General features: G+C 35.6%; 1 protein-coding gene across 1 annotated transcript in view; it reads left to right on the top strand.

Annotated features, from left to right (window-relative positions):
- CFAP69 (cilia and flagella associated protein 69) overlaps positions 1 to 16,983 on the top strand; it is a 62,021-nt gene extending 45,038 nt beyond the window's left edge. Inside the window, exons 16-23 of the mRNA XM_005679307.3 lie at positions 4,506 to 4,587; positions 8,587 to 8,779; positions 9,807 to 9,944; positions 10,519 to 10,595; positions 12,060 to 12,257; positions 13,897 to 13,983; positions 15,460 to 15,564; positions 16,060 to 16,983. Of these exons, the coding sequence (XP_005679364.1) occupies positions 4,506 to 4,587; positions 8,587 to 8,779; positions 9,807 to 9,944; positions 10,519 to 10,595; positions 12,060 to 12,257; positions 13,897 to 13,983; positions 15,460 to 15,564; positions 16,060 to 16,230 (1,051 nt within the window). The 3' untranslated portion in view covers positions 16,231 to 16,983. The remainder of the gene's footprint in view (positions 1 to 4,505; positions 4,588 to 8,586; positions 8,780 to 9,806; positions 9,945 to 10,518; positions 10,596 to 12,059; positions 12,258 to 13,896; positions 13,984 to 15,459; positions 15,565 to 16,059) is intronic.

The raw sequence follows: 18,840 nt of genomic DNA, 5'->3' as shown, positions 1-18,840 counted from the left end.
TAGAGAACCCTTCGAAACTCATTTTATGAGGCCAGCATCAACATAATATCAAAACCAGATAAAGACATCATTAAAAAAAGAGAGAACCGGGAGATCCCTGGCAGTCCAGGGGTTAGGACTCGGTGCTCTCACTGTCTTGAACCTGGGTTCAGTCCCTGGTGGTAGAACTAATATCCTGCAAGTCAAGCAGTGTGGCCAAAGAAAGAACTACAAACCAATATCCCTGATGAGCATGGAAGCAAAGATGCTCTGGAAAATATTGGACTGAATCCAACAGCACATTAAAAGGATTATACACCATGACCAAGTGGGACTTATCCCTGGAAAACAAGAATAGTTCAATATATCCATATTAGTCAATGTGATACACCACATTAATGGAATGAAGGACAAAAATCACACAATTATCTCAATGTATGCAGAAAAAGCATTTGACAAAATTCAACACCCTTTGATGATTAAAAGCTCTCAGTAAATTAGGTAGGGAAGGAATTTACCTCAACACAATAAAAGCTCTATGAAACGGCCACAAGTAATATCACACTGAATGGTGAAAAGCCAAAAACTTTTTCTCTAAGATCTGTACAAGGCAAGGATGCCCACTCTTACCACTTTTACTCAACATAGTACCATAAATTCTACTCAGAGCAGTTAGGCAAGAAAAAGAAAAAAAACATCCAAATCAGAAAAAAAAAGGGTAAAGTTTGCATCTGTTTGCAGATTGCTGCTGCTGCTAAGTCGTTTCAGTTGTGTCCGACTCTGTGCGACCCCAAAGACGGCAGCCCAACAGGCTCCCCCATCCCTGGGATTCTCCAGACAAGAGCAGATTACATGATCTTAATATGTAGAAAACACTAAAGACTCCACCAAAAGACTGTTAGCACTAATAAATGAATTCATTAAAGTTGCAGGATACAAAATTAACATACAAGACAATTGCATTTCTATATACTAGTAATGAACTATACAATAAAGAGGAAATTAGAAACAATCACATTTGTAATTTCTAAAAATAAAGTTCTTAGAAATCAACATAAACAAGAGGTGAAAGACATAGTGGTACAATCACCATGGCAAACGATATGGAGGTTCCTCAAAAAATGAAAAATAGAACTACCATATGATCCAATAATCTCCCCTCCAGGAATATATCCAAAAGAATTGAAATCAGTATCTTGAAAAGATAGCTGCATCCTGGGTTCTATGCTGCATTGTTCACTGTGAATAATTATTCACTATTCACAATAGCAAAGATACAGAAACAACACTGATGTCCATCAGATTAATGAAGAAAATGTGTTATGTACATACAATGAAATATTACTCAGCTTTAAAAAAGAAGGAAATCCTACCATTTGCAACAACATAGGATACATTATGCTAGTGAAATGTCATTCAGAGAAGGATATCTCTTATACATAATTTCTCTTAAACACAGCATCTAAAATAGTCAAAAGTGTAAAAGTAGATAATAGTATGTAGTATGATGGAGTATGTAGAATGATGGAGCGAGGGAGGCATGATGTGTCGTTCAATGGATATAAAGTTACAGTCATACAAGATTAGTAAGTTCCAGAGATGAGACCTGCAGTATAACACATTGCTCATGCTGCTTTAGAATATAGTGGCTACAGTTAAGGTAAGATGTTGTGTACTTAAACATTTGTTAAGTGAGTAGATGTCATATGTTCAGTGGTCTTATTCCCCACCCCACCCCCGAAAAAAACACCACCAACAAAAACACACAAAAGGATATAAGGAAACTTTAATAGGTGATGAATGTTTTTATTACCTGGATTGTTATGATAGCAATGCAAGTATTTGCGTATGTCCAAACTCACCAAATTATATACAGAAACTATATACAGATTAAAAATTCCAATTATACTGCAATAAACATGGGGGTAGTAAGAAAACTCTGATGAATATTACTTTCCAAAGGATAAAGTAACTAGATTTACCCCTGGAAATTCTCTCATTTTATACAGAGCTGGAATACTCAGCTCGCTTCCAGATAAACATGGGCAATGGGGCTAATCAATTATCTAGTTTCTTTTTTACTACAGAGAAGGATATAGTGATAACATGATAACCTGATCTTTAGTTTCAACAGCAAAGTCTTATTGACCAAGGTGCTGTATTAAGCATAGTAAAAAGTTCAGACATGAGTATTGAGTACCATCCTTGCTATATACCAATATATTGGGATTCAGTGGTTACTGCAGAAAATGACTTGATCTTTTATCCCTTTTTATTTGATATCTCATAATTATACTAAGATAAAGATAAATGACTTTATTTATCTGTGTCTTTTACTAGAGCACAAATACCTTTGTATACCTTCAAATACCTTTGTATAATAGATTAGTAATAAATAAGTTGGACATGAGTTTTAGCAAACTCTGGGAGATAGTAAAGGCCAGGGAAGCCTGGTGTGCTGCAGTTGATGGGGTCACAAAGAGCTGGACACAGCTTAGCAACTGAACAGCAGTCACAACAAAGTTTGGTGTTTAATTGGTAATACCAGGCATCAGATCTTTTTCCCTTTCTTAGAAACTTAAATAAGAGAAGTTCTCATCTATTCCTTTGCATCATGAAAGGACTTTAAATATTATCAAACACTTAGTTCTATTGAGGTATCATATTTCTCCTTCATTCTGTTTATATGATACATCACATTGTATTTCTTGAATAAGCCTGAACTGGTTATGGTGTAGTATGTCTTTATTTTTTATGTTGCTGGATTCAATTAGCAAATATTTTTAGATTTGGGGAAGAGAATACCATGTTAATGTAAGTTTAATATTTCTTTTTTATTAATATTCCCTGAATAGTTTTGGAATCTAGTTTATTTTGACCTCAGAAAACAAGTTTGGAAGTATTCCTTCATTTTATTTTCTCTAGAAAGAGTTTGCATAAGATTGTTTTTATATCTTTCTTAAGTAATTTGTGGAATTCACCAATTAAGTTGTCTATGCCTAGAGTTTTCTTTGTAGAAAGATGCTAAAGTATAGGTTTCATTTCTTTAATATGTATATATCTGTTAAGATTTTCTATTCATGCATAGGTTCTGATGTCTTTTTATAGGGATTTAGTTATTTTGTCAAAATTTTTGTTATTTCCTGCTATGTGAGCATTTATAATATCCTCTCAGTATTTTTAATGTCTGTAGGATATAAAGTGATACTTTCTTTTCCTTTCTTGATATTAGTCATTTCTGCCTTCTCTTTTTTCTTGATGGGTTTCATCAGGGTTGATCGACATCAATATTATTAGTCTTTTTAAAGAATCAATTGTTGCATCATTGTTTCTATGCTATTTTGTTTTTCTATTTAATTAATTTTGTGGAATTTTTTTCATTCAATTTTATCTCTTCTATTTCTTGAGATAGATGCTAAGATCATAGATTTTTCAACTGTTCTTCTGCTCTAATATATCCATCTAAGGCTGTAAATTCTCCTGTGAAGTCAACAAGGCTCCATATGCTCTTATCATTAAATTCAAACTGTTTTCCAGTTTTCATTGTGATTTTCTTCTCAATCTTTAGGAAATTTAGAAATATATTATTTAATTTCTGAACAGAGAAGGATGTTCTATTTTTTTTCTCTTATTATTACAATAATGCTATGAATTAAGGAGGCAAAAGACAGGCCATGATAGGCATGAGAGAGTTACTACCTCAAAAGTGGGAACAAAATAAGTGTGACTCATACCCATAGGTGGTAAAACTTGAAAGCCCATGAGTGAAAGAGGCCAAGCTGATGGCCTTTATGTACCAATCCTCACATCCACCACCACACACAACCACCATCACAAAATTTTCCCCAAGAGGGAGCCATGTTAAATAATTATCATATTATTACTGAATCACATATAACTAAATAAATACCATGTTAAATAGAAAAGAGATTTCGACTGACCCCAGCAGGCTTGCCATTCCTGGGAAGACTAGAGGGAGATTGGGCTCAATTTACCACCACCACCAGCAGCGGCTTGTTCAGCCCATGTCTGTTGCAACCCAGGAAAACAGAGAAAGGAGCCCTGGCAACAACTTCAGTCCCTCACTCGATGAGGCATTTCACAGCAGGCACTTCAGCAAATAATCTCATGCCAAGATAAGATGTAATTAGAAGCAATTTAAAAAAGCAAGTATTTCAGGTATGCCAGCACTGTAAAAGACAGTAAATGAATAAAGCTTGAAGAAATAGTTCATAGAGCAACCAGAGGAGACCTTAGGAATAATTAACATTGGGAAAGCAAAGGAGAATATTGCATCTACAGAAAATAGGCAGTAATGAAAAACAATTGGGATTAGTTTTTAAATAGTTGAAATTAAACTACACTGGCAAAGTCTCTTCAAAGTTCAGTTTTTAAGCAAAGAAATAAACTGATTTGAGAGAATGAAGAAAAATATTCTTTGAAAAGATATTTTTGATAGAAATAAACTCACAAATTGAATTTACCAGTAAAGCCTTGTTAAGTTATTACCTTCCTTTTTATTTAAGGTGCTGCATTTTGGGATGTTACCCCTCAGAGGATTACTTTCTTGAAAAAGAAGGCATTTTTCTCCTTTTGGATTTATTAGCAGTAAGTACAATAACTGTTTAACAAAAATTAAATATGTCTTTATTAGGTCTTTACAAACTGAGTATCACAGAACACTACTCTGTGATTAAATGTGCCTCCAAATAGAGTTTAAATGTTTGTTTTAAACAAAAATCCCTCTTGGAGTTCCATAATGTGCATTGTTGTAATAAAGAGTCTGAAAGTTCCTCCAGTGAAGAAATTGGTTTACTTAGATGAATGTTCCCAAACACATGACAGCAAGGAATTTGTTTTATGTGGATTTTTCCCCACAAAATTAAAGAAACAGCTAGACTACTTCAAAGTCAATAACCATTTACTAATAACTTCTAGCTTGACAAACAAGGAAAAATCAACATTAAAAAAAAACCTGTATGATTTGTAGGTAATGTGAAGACGAGTGTGTCATAGAATGATCCAGAAAGGCTGAGAATGACAGACTCTCATTTATCCTTACAGTAATCCCCTCCTAGCCTCAATAAGTGGGTCCATAGTTAATATAAAGAAAAAGTATACTTTTGTTTCAGTAAAACTCTGAGAGATATTCTCATGCAGAGTTCTAGGTATGTCACTGCCTGTGATTGCCACCATTCTTGATATTATTAACAGAATAACGGACCTTTAACTTAGCAAAGATACTAAAGTTATTTGTGTCCTTTCATCTCTGTGAAACAAAATTAGTTGACACTAAAGATGATAGCAAGCTCATTAGATATAAAACACTACAAACAAAAAATAAGTAAGTAATAATTATAATAATAAAAATAACCCACCTTGAATGAGTCATAAGCAGAAACCCTTTGAAAGTTCAGAAAATTGAGCGTAATACAGAGGATGTATGCATAGCTCTACTTAGGCAGTCCTAAATGACATTTATCTCACCATGTTCCTCTGACTAGAGTATGTCTAGAAGCACATGGTCAGTGCCAAGGAATTCTCAAAGCTACAAAATTAATTTGGCATATCTTCCTGGAACGTAGCTTCTACTTAATATTTGGAAGTGAGGAATGATATTATGTGTGTGTGTGTGTGTGTGTGTGTGTATAAAGTAGTTAAATTTTATTTTAACAATATATAGAAGACTTAAAAGACATTTCTTACTTATATTCATTCTCCTTCACCATTAGGGTTTCTGGATGGAAAGATATGTAGACTGGTAGGAGAAGCCTTATAGTACAGTGACTGTGAGCACAGACTGGAATCAGTCTGATTGAGGCCTCCAGGAGTTGTTAGCTGTGTAACTTTGACAAATTATTTAACATCTCTGTTACCAATTTCTTCATCTATAAATAGAGATAACAGTATTATCTACCTCATGCACTGTTGCTAGGATTGTATGAGCAGTTATGTGCATGTGTGTATACATTTATATGCAGTGGTTTGAATAATTCCTGACATATTTTTGCTGTGTTTTCTTGAATGTAATTATTAGATTGTACTTAATGTAGATTAAACCAACCAAGCTAATTATAAATTACAAATAATTTTAATGAAGTTTCTATATAAACTTCAACCATTGACATTTGCCTCCCTCCTAATAGTGAAGTATGTCATAGCAGTTTTAGTTGCTAAGTCATATCTGACTCTTGTGACTCCATGGACCAGGCTCCTCTGTCCATGGGATTTCCCAGGCAAGAACACTGGTGTGGGTTGCTATTTTCTTCTCCAGGGAATCTTCCCAATCTAGAGATCGAACCCATGTCTCCTATATTGCAGGTGGATTCTTTACCACTGAGCCACCAGGGGTTCCCAAAGTGAAGTAGAGGAATAAAAAACTAACTTGATTGAGGATTGTGATTAATACAATCTGTTGAAATATTTATTCAGTGTGTAATAATAATTGCTCATAAACGTTAAATATTACTGAGAGTTTACTATGTGAAAGTGTGTGTATATGTTAGTCACTCCATCGTGTCTGACTCTTTGCGACCCTATGGGCTGTAGCCCTCCAGTCTCCTCTGTCCATGGGATTCTCCAGGCAAGAATAATGGAGTGGGTTACCATGCCCTCCTCCAGGGAATCTTCCCAACCCAGTGATTGAACCCGTGTCTACTGTAGCTCCTGGGAAACCCCATATAAGATAATAACTCTCTAAGTTGCTGGGAGAAATATCAATAACCTCAGATATGCAGATGACACCACCCTTATGGCAGAAAGTGAAGAGGAGCTAAAAAGCCTCTTGATGAAAGTAAAAGAGGAGAGCGAAAAAGTTGGCTTAAAGCTCAACATTCAGAAAACAAAGATCATGGCATCCGGTCCCATCACTTCATGGGAAATAGATGGGGAAACAGTAGATACAGTGTCAGACTTTATTTTGGGGGGTCCAAAATCACTGCAGATGGTGACTGCAGCCATGAAATTAAAAGACGCTTACTCCTTGGAAGGAAAGTTACGACCAACCTAGACAGTATATTCAAAAGCAGAGACATTACTTTGCCGACTAAGGTCCGTCTAGTCAAGGCTATGGTTTTTCCTGTGGTCATGCATGGATGTGAGAGTTGGACTGTGAAGAAGGCTGAGCGCCGAAGAATTGATACGTTTCAACTGTAGTGTTGGAGAAGACTCTTGAGAGTCCCTTGGACTGCAAGGAGATCCAACCAGTCCGTTCTGAAGGAGATCAGCCCTGGGATTTCTTTGGAAGGAATGATGCTAAAGCTGAAACTCCAATACTTTGGCCACCTCATGCGAAGAGTTGACTCATTGGAAAAGACTCTGATGCTGGGAGAGATTGGGTGCAGGAGGAGAAGGGGACGACCCAGGATGAGATGGCTGGATGGCATCCCTGACTCGATGGACGTGAGTCTGAGTGAACTCCGGGAGTTGGTGATGGACAGGGAGGCCTGGTGTGCTGCGATTCATGGGGTCGCAAAGAGTCGGACACGACTTAGCGACTGAACTGAACTGAACTGAAAGCAGGTAATATTATCCATAATTTAATTAAACAGGAAACTGATAATGTATGTAATTCAGACAACAGGTTACATGCTTCTTTTGCCATATTCTATTAGCAGTACACTGTAAGAGTTTCTCAACCAAAAATATTTCACACAGAAGCCATGATTGTATGGACACCTCTGCTCTATTTGGACTTCTCTATACCTAAATTTTAGTTTGCTGAAAACTATTTGTAGAAAAACAGGAAATATGCTTAATAAGATAATTTTTCTTAACTGCTGATATACTCTTTTATGGTTGCTGAGTTTCAAACTACAAGATTATACTTCATTTTGATTTATTTTCACATGTGACTGCCACTTGGAGTTACTATCAGTTAGTCTCTTAATATGGAGAAGGCAGTGGCACCCCACTCCAGTACTCTTGCCTGGAAAATCCCAGGGACGGAGGAGCCTGGTAGGCTGCAGTCCATGGGGTCGCAAAGAGTTGGACACGACTGAGCGACTTCACTTTCACTTTTCCCTTTCATGCACTGGAGAAGGAAATGGCAACCCACTCCAGTGTTCTTGCCTGGAGAATTCCAGGGATGGGGAAGCCTGGTGGGCTGCCGCCTATGGGCTTGCACAGAGTCAGACACGACTTAGCAGCAGCAGCAGCAGTCTCTTAATAATAATGTTACAGCGAGGATGAGTCTTAACAAACTTTAATAAACCAGGTAAATTAAAAAGATCCTATAATTACAGTCTTATGTATAGCACAAATGACCTTGCTCCACTTAATTTCAATTGAACTAAATCAATGACATTTTTGTTCAGGATGTGTTTATGACTACATCAAAATTATATTCAATCTTTTTATTTCTATTTTTAAAAAGTCCTTATTGTTTGAAAATGAACTCATTACGATGGTATCTATTTTAACAGGAGATGGTCACAAATCATACTTAGAGTCTTGATTTTATAAGGCAATCATTTAGGAAAAAACCTACTGATTAACACAAACAAATATTTCTCTTTTAAAAGACAATAATTCTTAAAATTTTTATTTTTTTATTTAAAAAATATTTATTTATTGCAACATTTTTCTTTCTCTGTTTCCTTGGAAAAGTTGAACCAAAAAAAATTCTGCAATCTAATACTTGGAATAATGGTTGAATTTTGTGATAATCCCAAAACTGCGGCTCATGTCAATGCTTGGCGAGGGAAGAAGGACCAGACAGCTGCTAGTCTTTTAATTAAATTGTGGAGAAAGGAAGAAAAAGAACTAGGAGTAAAACGTGATAAATATGGGAAGATTGTTGGTAAGTGTATTTGTAATTGTTTGTAGAAATAATTAGATCTGTATTTCTAAGAAGAGACATTAGGAAAGTATGGGGACTTCTACCTCTTTGTTTAAAGTTCTTTTCACAGGGGTCTGCAGATTAAAAGAAAACTAAGTAAATTAGTAGGTTCATGTTTTTATAGAATATTTTCAGGAAATGGTATTTGATTATATTCTTTAACTTGGAAAAAAAAACTTAACAGGACTTCCTAAAGCATTTTATTTGGGTTATCTGTTTTTGTAAGTATATTCAGTAATATTTCATTTACCAATAAAATTTGAGATATAAGTAGAGTGCTTAAGAACAATTTTTATAGTATTTTGTACATTTCTGTTGATTCTCATTTATAGTTTACTTTTTATGTAAAGGAGGAAACTTTTCTAAATAAAAATAAATCAATGGTCATAAATTTAAATGACTAGACTCTAAATTAATGAAGTTTATAGTATCAGAATTTATATTTCATTTATCTATTCTATAGTGCTATATTACATTTTCTATACTTCTTATGATTCTTATTATAATTTTATGTGTTAGTATGGTTTATTTTTAAGTGAAAATACTTCCCCTTTAACTCCTGGTGATTTCTCTCTTCAATCCATTTTTATTATTTCTAACTTCTAACCCATAACATCATAAAATAGTTTTTATATTTATAGGATAACATACAGGAACCAAAAGCAAATAGGAGATTAAATCATTGTTAAACTGACATGTTCAGTTTCTGGATCTCAAAATTAGAAAAGTTTTTTATGTGAAAGTTTCATGTTTAAAAAAGTAATTTTGTGAAATTTTTATACTTTACATAAATAGTAAAAAATTAAATTTTTCCAACAGAATGGGGAAAAATTGCTGATTACTTATGTTTTTAAAAGAGTAATCATGTATCAGGCAGTACTATATTCTGTTAGTATATTTTATGATGTCTAGACTAAAATCTTAAAATTATTAATTTACTACAATTTTTATCTGTCCTTTCTATATTTTTATCATATCCAATGATTAGATACAAAGAAACCTCTATTTACTAGTTTTCAAGAAGAGCAAAAAATCATACCACTACCTGCTAACTGCCCAACTATTGCAGTTATGGATGTTGCTGAGAATATCAGAGCAAAAATTTATGCTGTGTTGGGCAAACTAGGTAAGAAGTTACTTGTCAAATTCTTAAGAGCCTCTCTTTCTTTACTGAGTATTGTGAATTGATTTCACTTTGGAGTCCATTTTTCAAACATGATGAATAAAAGTCCCTTTATATAGACAAATGCATGTTCCATTGTTATCACAATGCAACCAGCTGCCCCCTTGAGCTCTGAATTTGGGGGAAGGCATCAGTATTTTTAAGCTCCCCAGGCAATTCCAGAGTACAGTCAGGATTAAAGACAGTTAGTTTAGATGATTAGACTTAAATACTAGAATTCTGAATCACCTGAGGACTTAACTTCGCTTCTTATTAAGAAAAAAGTCCTCACTCTTCAGACTGTAAAAGTACAGTATCATGGTCTGACCACAGCACAGAAAATGTTCCTCTCTGAATGACTACATAAGGATGACCTGGCAGAGGTTTGTTACAGGAGGAAGCCAGAAGCTCACAGAAGTAACATTTTCATAAATCAGGATAAAATCAAAAGGAATAATTTGCATTTTTATGATAAATATATGCCTTTTAGAATTATTTGCTCAGTTAAAGTAATTCTCTCTTTATAAACTTTGTTTAGATTTTGAAAATTTACCTGGCTTATCTGCTGAAGATTTTGTCACTCTATGTATCATACATAGATATCTTGATTTTAAAGTGAGTACCTTCTTAGACTTGTTATTAAAATCTAGTATGCAGGTCATCAGTTGGGAAAGATCTATTCATATTTGTGAGCAATAATCCACATACTATGTAGTTTTCATTTTTCATCTGATACTATTCAAGGAGCATACAGTTAATTTATTGGGTATTTACATGGGATAAGATTTCATCCAACTTTTAGTTTATAGAGGAAGATAGACATTACTGATATAGAGGCCTAACAGAATCTTTAAAATATAATTTCTTCTCTTTAAAAGGGTATTTAGAGCTAGAATTGGGACTTCCCTGGTGGTCCAGTGGTTAAGAATCCACCTGCCAATGCAAGGGACATGGGTTCGATCCCTGGTCTGGGAATATCCCACATGCCACAGGGCATCTAAGCCCGGTGCCACAACTACTGAGCCTGTGCTCTAGAGTGAGCCTGTGCTTTGCAACAGGAGAAGCCACTGCAATGAGAAGCCTGTGCACGACAATGAAGAGTAGCCCTGGCTCTCAGCAACTAGGAAAAGCCCACACGCGGCAACGAAGACTAAGTGCAGTCAAAAGTTTCAAAAATAATTTTTTTAAAAAAGAGCTAGAATTGAATGAATTATTACTTGTTAAAATAAATTATTAATACTTATTAAAGTATTGTTTTATCATTACATTATTCAATGGTCAAATATCAATTAATAGTCCTGAGTTGTTTACTTTGCTGGTTATATACTTTTTGGTAAATAAATGCCTTTGAACTTTTAGGAAAGCCTTTTCAAGTAAACACTCTCTTCTAATATTAGTACTATGTATTGAATGCTATAAATGAATAAATCTCTATTTAAAACGGGAAAACAAGGCTTAATTTTACTTGTATCCTGGATGCATTTTTTTCCTCTAAATTTAAACATACTCAAATGCAGTAATTTCCATATATCCCAGTATATGAGATGGAGCTACAGCATGATGAAATCAACATATTTAAAGTTTTAGGTCAAGTATTACCTTAGCTAGAAGATGAGGGACAAGGCCCTATTTCTCATATGACTAGGTACCAGGATTCCAGAAATCTCCATCTTCACTGTTCTACAAATTCATCTTGACCCAGCCTTCAAACAGGGCTTTAGGAAGGAAAGCATCAGTACTTTAGGAGGATGAGAGTAAAGCAACAATTTGTGCAGCTGTGAAAACAGAGTGACTGTAAAGGAGAGGGCAGTGATGATGGCAAAGAACTACACTTAGATAGTAGAGCCTTCTCTGTGAATACTTATCACTGAAAAACATTAGGTAAGTGATTCCTGAATACTCAAATGTAACTGTTGCCCCAAATCATTCCCAGAGCCACTTATTCCCAAAGAGTAAGTTAGGAAAAGCTGGTTCAGTAAGTGTTAACTTTGGAATGATCACTCAAATACATTTTAGGTTACCTAAAAGTATATGATTTATTTTTGGTTAATTTAACTTTTTAAAACTTTGCTATAACAGATTGGAGAAATATGGAATGAAATATATGAAGAAATAAAATTAGAAAAGCTAAGACCAGTCACCACAGACAAAAAAATTTTGGAATCTATTACAGCAGCATCAGAAAATATTGGAAAGATGGTTGTTTCTCTGCAGAGTGAGATGATTGAAAGCCAAGCACGCCAAGATGTGCAAAATGAACAAAAAGTATATACAAAAGTAAGCCAAAATAATTTCCATGTGTAAACTAGTTGAAATTATCCCTAAGGTATATTTGCCTTACTTGTGAATGCTTCAGCACTTAGAGTCATTTTGTGATTTTCCTTTATAGTTACTGTGTCTTTGTACAGACTGAAAGGGAACATGGAGTGAATAGCTTGAAATTCAATTACTGTACTCAATGCTGGTCTATGACATTATAATTTTATTTCTAAAGGCTTACATTTCCATTTTTGAAATGTCACAGTTTCAAAAATTGTGGTCTATTTAAGTGCACACATTTAGAAAATTCTGACAAACATTATCTCTGTGACTGTAAGTTTAATCTCAATGAGAAAGTCAGCCCTTGTCCCTCACTCTGTGACAGGCCCTCACTAGTATGCCAACCACAGGCACATCTCCTCACCTCAGTGCCAAGTCACATGCTGTGAGCACTCTGTACATGTGCTCTCTGACTTTAGCTAGTCAGAAAAAGCCTGTTGGGAAAATATGAGCCATTTTTCCCCAAAGCTTTACACAGGTGAGAAACAACACACCTGAAGTTTTTGAGCAAATAGGTTAAGTGACTAAGTGAACTTGTCCACCGACGCAGAGATGATACAGACTCCCCATTGCTGCTTGGTGATCCTTTATGACTAAAGTTAAATATTTAGAACTCTTTAAGGTGATTTCCAAAGTGTTTTGCTATTGCCTGCTGGTTTCGCTTATACTGTTAAATGTTTATATCTTCAGTCTAGTGGAACTTAGCATCCACTTATAAATTCTGCTCCATCTTAGATACATCCCTTCTTAAAAGTTTTATTTGTTGGAGAGTTTTTATTGCAAGGATACTGCCATTTAAGCCATTCCTTTGATCTTTAGTGCCCTGATGGAAGTTCTGCTTCTCATTAGTTATATTGAGTGGCAGTATTCTGCTGTGTGGACTAGCTATTGCTGATTTGCTGGTTATCGTTGATTTGTTATCATGGCTCTGACCCCACTTATTTTTTTAGCAGTTGTTTAATTAAATACTCAGGTTCATAATTAAAGTTAATAATATACTATATACCAACCAAGGGCATGTGTTTTCTGATTATATATTTAGTGGAGAGTCTGTTGAGAACCACAGTCTTTGTCGTTTGTCAGTAGTATTTCCCAGACTGTAACTCCACAACAAACTCAGCACTCTCACAAAATTGCTTATCTTGCTGAAGTCATAAATTAGAAGAAGCTCCACCAATATAATCATGCCTAAACTATTATCAGTGGCAGCAGAAATCTCTTTACTTTTGCCTGTGGATTTGCTGTTGGGTCATTTATGTAACTTGCTCTGGATTATACTCTGTTTTTGCAAGTGATACTTATTTAAAACAGTCTTGCTGAGAACGATTATTGTTATTCTCATATTTTATATTTTTATAACAACAGTTTTTCATTACATTTCATGGGAAGCAGTTCAAACCTTGGCCACATAGTGAGGAAAGGATTTTTTTTGTTTATTTAAGACTTTTGTTATTTAAGTTGTTATACTCTAATCTTTTTGCTAGTTGGCCTTAAAATTTATGTTGGCAAAAACTAGCTCTTTCTTCAAAATAGAGGTATTCAAGCCCTTTGGCATCCTTTCATAGAAATGAACTCTTAATTATCTTTCTCATTTCAGATACAAGCCACACACAAACAAAGAGAATTGGCTAATAAATCATGGGGAAATTTCTTGGCCAGAACATCAAATGCTAAAACTTTAAAGGTAGGATTTTTTAAATATTATAATAACCACAAAAACCAGCCAACTCTGACATAATTTTTCAGGGAAATATTCATTCACCTTTTTCTGTTGATCTTTCTGTGGGATACCAGCACTGTTGATCCTCATTTGCAGTTTAAGATGATAACTGAAACTAAGCATTTTTCATAGTTTCAGAAGATACCACTCTGAGTTTCATTTGGCTTAGCAGGGTGAAACAAGGATGGTGTTCCTTGTTTGCATAAAAGAGATGAGAGTTAGTCAGGAATAAGCAGGAGTGTGCCCCTGCTTTCCATTCTGAGCCTTCTTATTCACTGATTCTTTCCGTAAGAGGCAGAGTGAAGGACACAAAAAACAACTGTCCATATTGCCCTCTTGATCAAAGATGTTTTCCCTGTGACCACCACAAGAAACATTATATTAAAGCTTAAATAGGAATTTGAGAAAATGTGATAACCTGCTTCAGCAATAAGCTTGAAAGTAAACTAAAAAGTTTATAATGCTAATTGTTCACTTGAAATATGTAAGAACACCATGAAGTGAAGTCACTCAGTCATGTCCGGCTCTTTGCGACCCCATGGACTGTAGCCCACCAGGCTCTTCCATCCATGGGATTCTCCAGGCAAGAATACTGGAGTGGGTTGCCATTTCCTTCTCCAGGGGATCTTCCCGACCCAGGGATCAAACCCTGGTCTCTCACATTGCAGGCAGACGCTTTAACCTCTGAGCCACCAGAGGAGTCCCCAAATCTCATTACTTTTTTCCATTTGTGCTTGGGATACACTTTTACATAATGTGATAATTTTTCCTCTAAATATGGAATCATTAAATGATATATTAGCCCACAAAAATAGTGGAACCATATTAAGATAGCAAAACAAAAATTAACAACAAGCTTATTCAAGATACCATGTCTCCCCCTTCTCATGAAAAGTTCTTCCCAATGTTATTTACAAAATAGCCCCATAACTACCTGTACTTTTAAGGAAGAGTTTATAAAACTCTTCCACACAGATTAGTTGTTCCCTAGGATTTCGCCTGTTCTAGTGCCTCAACTATTGAATTTGAAGGTAACTGCAGCAAATTGTATAGTTTGCATTATTCTGAATTCTTAAAACATTTAAGTGTACTGGATTAGTATTTGTACAAAATAATTTGAAAACATTCATCATCTATTGTAAATTTAGTAGTTTATTCAACCATTTGCAAAAAATTGAGCCTGATTTCCTTAGGAACTACTTTATCCCTTGGTCATATATTGCCAGTATCTTTGGAAATCTCAGTAACATTTTTAGTTGTTTCCTGCAGTGTGCAAAGGATATAACTTGCTAATAACTATTTTCTTAGCCTAAATGAATAAATGCTGGATCTAGTGCTAATAAATTATATATGCAAATATATTTTGTATACTTCTTTGTAAGTACCATAGTTAATGCTTTAATAACAATTTTATTTTCTTTTTAATTCAAAAATCTTCAGAAAGCAAAAAGACTTCAAGAGAAAGCTATAGAATCCTCTAGATATGGTGAAAGACCACCAAATGCAATATTTCACAGGACAGATATTAAAGGCCTTAACGCAACAGTAAGATTTTTTTTTCTCCATAACTTTTCTTAATAGATAATGAATTTAGTTCCCAAAGAATGTTATTTCCATGAGGTTTTGTCTCATACTTTTTCTTTTTGCTATTAAAATGTCAAGTAGTTAAGGCATATTTATCCCTGCCCTTACCTGGTGCTGGTTTAGACCAGACCTAGCCCTCCAGGATTCCCAAGAAACTGCTGTAAACACTAGTCAAAGTAGGTCTCTACATCTCATTGACAGGGAGTGCGCAGTGCCTCCTTTGCTTGGTAAATAGATCCATGCCATATTCCAGTGTTCTTGGTGTCCCCTTCTGGAAATAATTTGGCCCTGAATCCAAAGGGCCCAAAGCCCTGATTTTTCCATTATTACACACTGCCTCCTAGTTACTATATACATTTTGTGTCTTTTCCAAAGTTAGCTAAAGGATGAATAGATTTTCCTCTTAGTGAAAATTTTTATAAATGGACTCTTAAATGTTTAATTTTGCTTTTATAGGTGCCCTCTGGTGGGGTAGTAACAGTGGAAAGCACTCCTGCCCGATTAGTGGGAGGACCTCTGGCTGATACAGATATTGCTCTTAAGAAACTGCCTATTCGAGGAGGAGCCTTACAGAAGGTGAAAGCAGTAAAAACTGTGGATGAGCCAAAGAAGAGTGATCCCACATAAAATACTCTAAAGGATTTTTGAAATAAATTCCACTTATAATTTTTAGCTAAATATCTTTATATATAAATTTAAAGCAAACATTTTAGAATAAATATTTTAGTGAAATACTATTAAAAATAAAAGTAAGGACATATAATGTATTTTTTGAAAATATCAACATATACTGTGAGAAGAGTTGTCATCAATTTCTTTCTAAAGATTATAGTCTTCTTAACTGAAAATTGTAAAACATATTGTATCAGTTAAGACTCTTTCAACTGCTGTGAACAGCTCCAACTGGTTTGAGCCAAAAAGCAAAAAAAAAAAAACAAAACAAAACCCAACAACAAAAATCAAATATTAAACTAATTAAAACTACAGGCATTGTTGGATCCAAGAACCAAAACTCTTATGAGTAGGATCTTCTCTTTTCCTAGAAACTCCTGAATTATATTCTCCCAGGTTGATATCCAGTAGGAAAGAGTGCATGCCTACCTCTCAACAGTCTCTGCAACTGTCTCTGCATCTTGGGACATCTGATTGGTTGCATGCCCACTCCTGAACCACTCATCATGACCTTAGCCAGATCTGAGAACTGCTTACACGCAGAGCCTGATGGAGGCCAGTCCCATCTAAAGCATATGGGTGGAGTGGGGAATCAGGATAAGTACATAAGTTATTATAAATATATATAAATATGGACAGTAAAAATTTTGCAGCAAATATGTTGGTCAAAGTAAAAGTTCTTCTATAAAAACCAAATGTTAGTCATAAGCTAAACAATAAAAATTAAACATAAAGATGGTTTTTAAAAAATTTTATTTATACTTAATTGGAGGAAAATTGCTTTACAATGTTGTGTTTTTGTTGTTCAGTCGCTCAGTCATGTCCAACTCTTTGTGACCCCATGGACTGCAACACACCAGGCTTCCCTGTGCTTCACTATCTCACAGAGTTTGCTCTAACTCATGTCCATTGAGTCAGTGGTGCCAACCAACCATCTCATCCTCTGTCACCCTCTTCTCTTGCCCTCAATCATTCTCAGCATCAGGGTCTTTTTCAGGGAGTCAGAGTTCACATCAGGTGGCCAAACTATTGGAGCTTCAGCTTCAGCATCAGTCCTTCCAATGAATATTCAGGGCTGATTTCTTTTAGGATTGACTGGTTTGAACTCTGTGCTGTCCAAGAGACTCTCAAGGGTCATCTCCAGCACAGTTTGAAAGCAGAGTTCTTTGGTGCTCAGCCTTCTTTATGGTCCAACTCTCAGATATGTACATGACTACTGGAAAAACCATAGATTTGACTATATGGACCTTTGTCCTCAAAGTGATGTCTCTGCTTTTCAATATGCTGTCTAGATCTATTATAGATTTTCTTCTAAGGAACAAGTGTCTCTTAATTTCATAGCTGCAGTCATTGTCCATAGTGATTCTGGAGCCCAAGAGATAATAAAGTCTGTCACTGTTTCCATTTGTTCCCCATCTATTTGCCATGAAGTAATGGGACCAAATGCCATGATCTTTGTTTTTTGAATATTGACTTTTAAGCCAGCTTTTTCCACTCTCCTCTCTCACCTTCATCAAGAGGCTCTTTAGTTTCTCTTTGCTTTCTGCCATTAGGGTGGTATCATCTGTATATCTGAGGTTATTGATATTTCTTCCAGCAATCTTGATCTTGATAGTCATCCAGCCCAGCATTTCACGTGATGTATTCTGCATAGAAATTAAGCAGGGTGACAATACACACCTTTCTCATACTCCTTTCCCAGTTTTGAACCAGTCTGTTGTTCCATGTCCAGTTCTGACTATTGCTTCTTGACCTGCATGTATTGGTTTCTGCCATATATCAACATGAATCAGTCATAGGTATACACATGTCCCCTCCCTCTTTAAGATCCCTCCCACCTCCCACCCCATCCCATCCCTCTAAATTGTCACAGAGCACCAGGTTGAGTTCCCTGTGTTATACAGCAACTTCCCATTAGCTATCTATTTTAACTCAATATATAAATAAATCCCAATGATACTTCTCTTTAATGGGGATGGAAAGTGGGTGTGGAGGGAAACTCTTCTGGTGGTGGAGGTACCTTGTCACATAGAGGTAGATCCCTTAATATTGGATGCAGAGCAATAAGTGTCTGTGTCCCTGTGTGTCATTATGCGTTTCCAAAGCCAAGAACCCCATCAACCCCCTTCTTCACTCAGGAGGCTGCAAAGTTGAGTTCATGTCCAGGGCTGGGAGAGACAAGACTGTTTCCTCAGAAAGGAATTTGAGTCTAGTCTTTAGGCCCATAGGGTGCACATAGCAGTGTAATGTATAACCACCAGCTCTTCAAGGGGAAAAAGCTCTTATATATAGTGTTTGCCAATTTGCATGATATAAATATTCCCAGGATGACCAATTTCAAGCTACCAACATGGTGCTGCTGAATGCAGATTTGGGAAGACATGCATAGGATCCACTTGCATTATCAAATGAAAGAGGGTTCCAACACCCCACTGGGCCCACCCTCTCCTACTTTCTCCTCCCTCTTCCCCTTATACTTCCTCCTCCCACTCACATTCCTCCAGGAGTTTTTCATTATTCCCTCTGTGAGGATAGTAGCATTTGAATAAGTAGCATCAGAAGAAA

Source organism: Capra hircus, chromosome 4, assembly GCF_001704415.2.
Source record: "Capra hircus breed San Clemente chromosome 4, ASM170441v1, whole genome shotgun sequence".
NCBI lineage: Eukaryota > Metazoa > Chordata > Mammalia > Artiodactyla > Bovidae > Capra > Capra hircus.
This window is presented reverse-complemented; position numbering and strand designations above follow the sequence as displayed.